The sequence below is a fragment of the Triticum urartu genome, chromosome 3 (assembly GCF_003073215.2).
Source record: "Triticum urartu cultivar G1812 chromosome 3, Tu2.1, whole genome shotgun sequence".
Lineage (NCBI taxonomy): Eukaryota > Viridiplantae > Streptophyta > Magnoliopsida > Poales > Poaceae > Triticum > Triticum urartu.
Window position 1 is genome coordinate 561,500,436 of NC_053024.1, and position 7,830 is coordinate 561,508,265.

At 39.8% G+C, this 7,830-nt stretch overlaps 1 protein-coding gene across 2 annotated transcripts; it reads right to left on the bottom strand.

Moving 5' to 3' along the window:
* Nucleotides 1-1,214: 1,214 nt before the first annotated feature.
* Nucleotides 1,215-4,210, bottom strand: LOC125548702 (signal recognition particle 54 kDa protein 2-like). Of its 2 annotated transcripts, XM_048712255.1 has the most exons (10): nucleotides 3,900-4,210; nucleotides 3,705-3,804; nucleotides 2,897-3,050; nucleotides 2,663-2,813; nucleotides 2,428-2,576; nucleotides 2,150-2,250; nucleotides 1,915-2,072; nucleotides 1,670-1,784; nucleotides 1,452-1,573; nucleotides 1,215-1,418 (listed from the first exon to the last, which is right to left on the bottom strand). In XM_048712255.1, exons 1-10 carry the CDS (start codon nucleotides 4,128-4,130, stop codon nucleotides 1,278-1,280), a joined length of 1,422 nt encoding a protein of 473 aa, XP_048568212.1. In that variant the 5' UTR covers nucleotides 4,131-4,210; the 3' UTR covers nucleotides 1,215-1,277. The 2 variants fall into 2 exon arrangements, with proteins under 2 accessions (XP_048568212.1, XP_048568211.1); XM_048712254.1 differs by having other exon boundaries at nucleotides 1,215-1,573.
* Between the last annotated feature and the right edge of the window lie 3,620 nt (nucleotides 4,211-7,830).

A 7,830-nucleotide genomic window follows, 5' to 3' on the forward strand; every position in this document is an offset into this window, starting at 1 on the left:
ACTGCCTTTTTCACAAATTAAACATTAACCTCGACAAAACCTTGACATTGTCAGTCTATGGAGGGAATCATGGAGAAGACAAGTTTTAACTGTGATTTCAATATCTTGTGGCCTTCGTTAAAATATAAAAACTGATGCTTCTTCTACACATGTTGTGTGGTGATTCATGATATCCTGCAAAGCATCCAATGATGTTGATTGCAAGGAGCAACATGTTTCACACTCTTTTAGATTTCGCACCAAGGGAATTTGGAAATTTTTCGATCTGCCACACAAGAAGAAATGAATGTCAGTGCTAATGAAAAGGTGTAGGGATAATTAAGATTTTCTTATCTGTCTACATTTTCAAAAATTAACCGCAACATTGTCAGTCTATGGAGGGAATCATGGAGAGGAGAAGTTTAACTGAGATTTCCAAATTCTGTAGCCTTCGTTAAAATATTAAAGTGATGCTTCTGTCAAATTCTCAGATGCTCGTGTACCGTTTCACAATGTGATATTTCTTCTCATGCCTACTTAACAGAGATCCAAAAGGTGGTAAGAAAACATTGCTTCATGTAGATAGTCTGTTCAATTTCCATGAATTAAGCTCTTCATGTTTTGGTCATATTTAGTGGTATCATTTTTCATGTTTGTCTCTGCTGAGACAATTATAAGTTATACTACTGGACAAAGATTGTACATTGACACGGACTGCAAAACATACGCAGAAAGTATATATTCCACAACTTGAATCAACTAACATTTGACTGCAGAATCGTCCGACTTGAATGTATGTAGATAAATTGATATTTAGCTCCGAATTTAAAAAAATCAAGCTTACTGATGAAATATTATAGAGATAGCCAACCATTGCACTTACATAATAGTCTATTTTTACACTCCTTTAGCTTAGTTTTGTTTAGTTCTATACTGAACTGCAGATAATGTGGGATTGTTCTTTACCGGAAACTTTGGGATGACCATCAATGACTATCAACGGGCAGAACAATTACATATGTAGTCCAGGTATTAACAAAACAAAACTAGGTTAATTCAAGTGCTTTAAGTTTAGCACAAAATCTTTTTTAAGTGGATCAATCTGGAAAAATATCTCCCGATTTGCCTTTACCAACAGATAATTCATTCAATAACTTTATATTAGAACCATTGGGGGCTACAGTGTTACCATGAACAAACCAATTTACAATTTAGCGCGCGTGTACCCTCTAGTTCAAAACTCTGCATGTAGAGTCTCGAAGATTTGACAGTTGCAACCTACTTATAATCCGTTCAAGTTACCTATCACCACCGCCCATTTCTTTTGAGACCGTCTGATTCAGCAGAGACCGTAATCCACCAATGCCGCCTATCTGAGCCAGTAGCTCTGGAGGGAGAGACTTGCTGATGTGCTGAGGATTCGTGTTTCCTTTGTTTGACTTCCTTAGCCGTTTTATTACATTGGTCCACACCTTCGCAAGCCGTTTGTATTCTTCCAGCATGTCCAAGACATCCTTGACAGGCCGACCAGATCCCCGAGCAATCCGAATAATTCGGGATTCCTTCATCAGCTTCGGATTTTCGCTGTCAAGCTCTACAATGATATTTGGACGTAAGCACAATAAACCACCAGGGTGTTGGTCTTAGTAATATATAAATACGCATGGGTCGGCCCACCAACCCAACTTACCTGCGTCTGTCATGGAATCCATCATCGTCATATACCGCTTTATCTTGGCCTCACCCTGCTTCTCATGTCCTTGTGGCATCAATTCAGAACTAAATCCAGGCAACATGGAGAAGATCTACAAAGATAAAAATAGTCAACATTTGATATGTTGTTCGCTATATCAAACAGCAATCGAGCCCTTGATTTACTGCGGTATTACATTTCACCATACATCCAAGAAAACTGAAAGACTAAAGCAAGCTTACCTGGTCAATAGAGCCAATTTTACCAAGGTTCTGGAATTGCTCGTACATAAGTCTCAGAGTAAAGTTTCCTTCCATCAGTCTCTTCATAAGGTCAGGTTGTTGATCAGCGGGTACGACTTGACGAGCCTTCTTCATCAAGCCCGGCAAATCTCCCATACCTGCCAATTGCACAATGTAAGGAGGCCAGCTAAAGGGAAAACACAGGTAAGACGCCACACCTAATATTTACACTGACCTAATAGGCGACCAACAAATGGTCTCACATCAAAATCTTCTAGCTCGTCTTTGTGTTCTCCAGTTCCAATAAATATCACTGGACTTTTCGTTGCTGCGACACTGAAGAGAAACAAGAACGTTAGGTGTACTATTCTGAAATGTTAATGATGTTATGTACGCTACAGTGCTCTCAGGTTCTGATATGTTAATGTTGTTAATTTGTTATTCAATTCATAAACTAAGAAAGAGCAAATGGCACCAAGAGGGTAGTGTAAGAAAAGGGAAGTGAATACTAACGCGCTAAGTGCGCCACCTCCTTTCGCATGGCCATCCATTTTTGTAACAATTACAGCACCAACCGGAACACTTTGCCTGAATGCTTGGGCCTGAGCAAAGGCAGCCTGACCAATGCTACTGTCCATCACAAATATTACCAGGTCTGGTTTCTGCATGATATCGTCACAATGCAGGTGAGATTTTTTTTTCATTTGGTTCAGGTTATAACTGAAAGTAAGAGTTCTGAGCGTATTACCGTTGCTTCTGAAACTTGGCGCATTTCTTCAAAGAGGGCTGCTTCTTGTTTGTGCCTTCCACTTGTATCTACAATTATGAGATCGCAATTTTCTTTTCTAAACCTCTCCACGCCCTCAGCAGCAATTTTTACTGGATCAGATTCCATGTAGCTGCAGTGACACAACAATTAGTTAAAACAAGAGATAACAAATCATAATATTAGCAGTTGAAGTGATAAGAGGTACTAGTGTACCTTCCATAAAAAGGAACCATGATCTTTGTCGCATTCTGTTTTAACTGATCAAAAGCACCAGCCCTGAATGTATCAGCACAAACCAGTGCTGGTTTGAATCCTATCTTCTGATGATAATGAGCATATTTCATACAAGTGGTAGTTTTCCCAGAACCTCCATGAACAAGATGCTGCCTTGTGAACAGGATATTGTAATCATTGCAACCAACGTGCAGAAGACGTATAGCCGATCATTAGTGAGTCAGTCAACTAAACAACAGAAGCCCCACACCGAAGCCAAATAGTACGATAAGAATGCAATCTAATCACCAAAATGTCTCACTAATTACAAACTGCCCATCCAAGATGATAAAACTTGCAATAGTATATATTTCTTTTGCAACATATCAGGTATCCACCCCAAAGCAACATAAGAATGTTTGATCACTACAACTCCATTTACATGGCTTCTTGCATCACCAAAAAAATCAGCTGGAGAGAATCATATGCCAGTAGCTGTAGCTCGACAAAGTAAACGTAACATGAAGGTGACTAAAGCTTGACCTATGATAATTTGCTTCCATGGCTTGCCCCCCGTTAAATGAACGTATAAACAAGTTGGTAAACAGCTTAATCAGAATTAATCAAGTCACTATGAAAGTTAATATTGTTCTCCTAAAATTTTACCGTGAAATAATGTCCTCCAAAGGAATAACAGATGCTGCATATATATGTTCATTTGTGCGGATGCAATTGCTAAACATCAGGTATATATACCACAAAACAGAATTTGGACAGAATAACGAAGCAGCAGGCAGGGTAGACTGACCTTGCAAACCAACAAACATAACCACGCACGGCTTCCCTTTCTTGGGAGCGAAGGCGGGCTTCCCGGCGTCCAACATGTTGCACAGCTCATCGACGACGGCCTACAGCAACAACGACACACACGGAAGGCGATTCAATCAAGATGACCGCGCATGCAAAACCTCTCCCCGAAATCACACGAGAGAAGGGACATTACCCCCTTGATGACGCGGCGCTTGTCGGTGCCGGCGGCGAGCGTCCCGAGGTCGATGGCGCGCTTGACGCTGGCCTGCATGCCGCGGACCATGTCGAACTGGACGTCGGCCTGCAGGAGCGCGCGGGTGATCTCGTTGAGGCAGTCGCCGAGGACCCTCTCGTCGACGACCGTGGTGCTCGTCATCCGCGCCAGCGCGCGGGAGAGGCTCCCGCCGAGCTGCGCGAGCACCATCTCGCCGGACTCGCGGGGGCGGGGGCTCTCCTCTCCTCTCTGCGGCGAGCGGTTGGCTAGGGCTCGGGGCGAACTGAACCGGGGCAAGACGCGGACCGCGGTGGTGTGGCAATGCTGGGGGTGGGTTTCGAGGGCAGGCCGCGGGGCTATGTATGTATGATGTGCCTTTCACGTAGTCCGTTGCGGTTTGGCCTTCCCGTGTCCATGTGGAGATATGAGTTTTCTCCTTTTGCGACTTTTTTAGGGAATTTTTCTTTTGTGAATTGTTTGAGGGAAAGATTAGTCCGGTCGCTCTTCGCCATGAGCGTTCCTCTGGTTAAATCGAGATTTTGAGATGTTGCACACGGTGTTTCGGCATGCTGCAAACGTGTATGGCGTTTGCTGTGTACCGTGAACAGCATGCCGTGAATACGCCATGCGAGCAAAGAAGCAATAAAAAAGGAGCAGGAAATGATGTATGGCCCAGAATCTGCTCCACCCAAACCTCGACAAACTATCATAAAGCGAGAGAGAGCAGATGCGAGCATGACTAGGAGGTGCTCTAGGCCGATGAAGAGGAAGGCACGGACCAGGAGCTCTAGGCCGACGAAGAGAAAGGTATAGACCGGGAGCTCTAGGCCAACAAAGAGAAAGGCACGGACCGGGACACAAAAAAGGCAAGCTAGGCACCGGAACCTCCAAGCCAATGAGCAGCTCCATGTTACATTGCAGCAACTACCACTAGGGGTGCAACAATGAGGAGATATACACACAAAAATGGCACCAAGCACTTTCCCCTTCCTCTCAAGTCCGCAAAGAAGAAGAGAAGGAACATAGGGGAAGCGGGAAGGAAAGGATATTGCACTAGCGAGAGAGATGATTGAGTGGAAAAGTGCAAATGATATCCTTGATTATAGCCAAGCACTCGTAGGGGTACCATGTGGGTCAGTTTTCTAAACTGGCTGCTCTATTTTCTTAACTTTTATATTTTCCAAAATTTTAAAATTATATCATTATGTATATTATGCAAAAATATGTACAAAATCGTTCCTAATATGAAAAGAAAACAAAAAGGCTACAAATTTTTCCTATTTTTCATTCTATTATATATTAAAACTATTCATGTACATATTATATAAAAATGTTCATTGAACGTATGGATTTGTTCCAGTTTGTGTACTTCACCGTCCAAGTTTGTGTGGAACCCACGCATTTCATATTTAAGTTTGACCATCACTTTGACCAATAAAACATTTATTAAGTACCAAAAAAGCTATACCATTGAATTTCTATCCCCCCCCCCCAATTTTTTTTTATTTCTAATAGTATGATATTTATGACACATGACTCTTACATTATTGGTCAAATTGGCAGTAAGCTAAATCATGAAATAAGAAAGATGGCATGTAAATTAGGACGAAGGGAGTACATAGAAAAAGAGCTAAATATATCGGAAGTCTTAGAAATTGCATCTGGCGGTCAGTTTGACACACAAACTTGTAAAATACATGATTGCAGTCATCAAACTTGTTCGAGCGTGCAAATACGATCACATTTCCCGTATGCGGACGTTGCCTGCACAGCACGCCAGCATGATGAGGCCCCACTGTCAGTGGTTGGTACCAGCTGAGGTGCGGATGCACGTGATATTTTTTTTGCAAAAACACAATTGGATTTTGTTTAACCTCATACAAAAGCCTGTTGGGTCCCATGTGTCAGCAGACGGTGTAAATTAAGTCGCGTGCAACCCGTAACCTGTTGGTCTATAGCTGACGACATGGCCACCCAATCAGAAGATGCTTGGTGCACAATGTGGACGGCTCTCTTTTATAGTATGTTTTACGACCGAAGCACACATTAAGGATTATTTTTCTTTTAAGCAGTATACACATTAAAGTTGGTTTTAAACGAATAAATGAGAGCCGGGCTAAGACTGACCATAGTGGGATTAACTTCGGGAGTAATATTGGGTTCAACTCAGTAGATTTGCTTATGTGACACTCAGTTAATGAGGATGGAGATAATTGAGTAACTTAGCTAGTTACCGTACAATCACATATCTCAATACAATATGAGTCTATAACCTAATAAATAAAGCTTTGCATGACACCACACATATGTTACTACCCATTATGAAGATAGTAACATAGTCTAGAAAAGCGTTTATGTTACTAGTGTAACTTACTCTCCACTATGGCTAGTCTAACCAACAAACAAAATGTCAGCTGGTGAAGATAAATTTATTTTCTAAATGAGGGTCAGTGAAATTTTCTCAATTCACTTAAAAAAATGTTACATTTATTCCGAACTATATTTTCATTTATCTATATTTTAAAATTTAAAATTTTTCAAACTCAATTAAAATTTTCATTGATTTGTCCAAAAGAAATTTATGTACATTCATTCTGAACTATATTTTTATCTAGATTATTAAACCTAAATTGATTCAAATTCAAAAAATGCCGATTTGTCCAAAAATTAGCATACATTCATTCTTAACTATGTTTTATTTCATCTAGATTGTTAAATTTAATATTATTCAAATTCAAAAAAGATTCATTGATTTGTTAGAAAGTTCTACGTACATTCATTCTGACCTATATTTTCTTTTATCTAGAGTTCCAAATTTTAAAATTATTCAAATTTGAACAAAAAATGTTTCATTTGTCCAAAAGAACTTATGTACATTCATTCTGCACTAATATTTTCTTTTATCTTGATTTTTAATTTCAAATTATTAAATTCAAACAAAATTTTAGTTGATTTGTTAGAAAAAATACATACATTCATTCTGCACTATATTTCCTTTTATATAGATTTTTAAATTTAAAATTACTTGAATTTAAATGAAAAATTCACTGATTTGTCCAAAAAAATATGTATAATCATTTCACACTATATTTTATTTTATATAAATTTTAAGTTTAAAAATTATTTGAACTAAAAAAATCATTGATTTGTCGATCTATTTTTTGCCATTTCGGAATTCAAGACCTTTTGCGCTAGTGTAGTACGGTTAGTTTGATTAGTTCGGAAGTCCAAGTCAGTTTGCTAGTCTAAGCCCCATCTTAAATGTGTACTTGGATTCAAAAAAAAGTGATCTTAAACTAAAGGATATATATAATTTAGCAGTCCTGGCATCAAGAATCATCAGGTTCGGTGGCAAGGACGGCCGCATTTCTGCATCTGGTCGTGGGTTTGAACTCCCGCTCTTTACATTTTCCAGCGAAATTTATTTATACTGTACACTGACATGTGGGCCCCATGGCTTTTCTGCGTAGTTAAAAGAAAACTCCCGCTCTTCATATTTTTCCAGCGAAATTTATTTATACTGTACACTGACATGTGGGCCCCATGGGCTTTTGTTCGTAGTTCAAAGAAAATCTGAGGGTTTTGTCACTGACAGTGGGCCTTGGCATGCAACTCAAGCAAATGTAACCATATTTGCACGTCCACGCAAGTTTAATGACTGCAATCACGTATTTTATAAATTTATACACCAAACTGACTGTCACGTGTAAGTTGTATGACTCCCAGTGTATTTACCTCGTAGAAAACTGAAAATAAAAGATAGAGCAACCAGAAAATGGAAACGCTCTAGACAGGCCAGTCAGACCAACACAAAAAGAGACAGGGGCATCAGGATCTGTATTTTTGCAGCAGAGAAGTAAATTCAGATATGAGCGAACTAACTTCGATATGGTATGCTAGCACGTAGGGC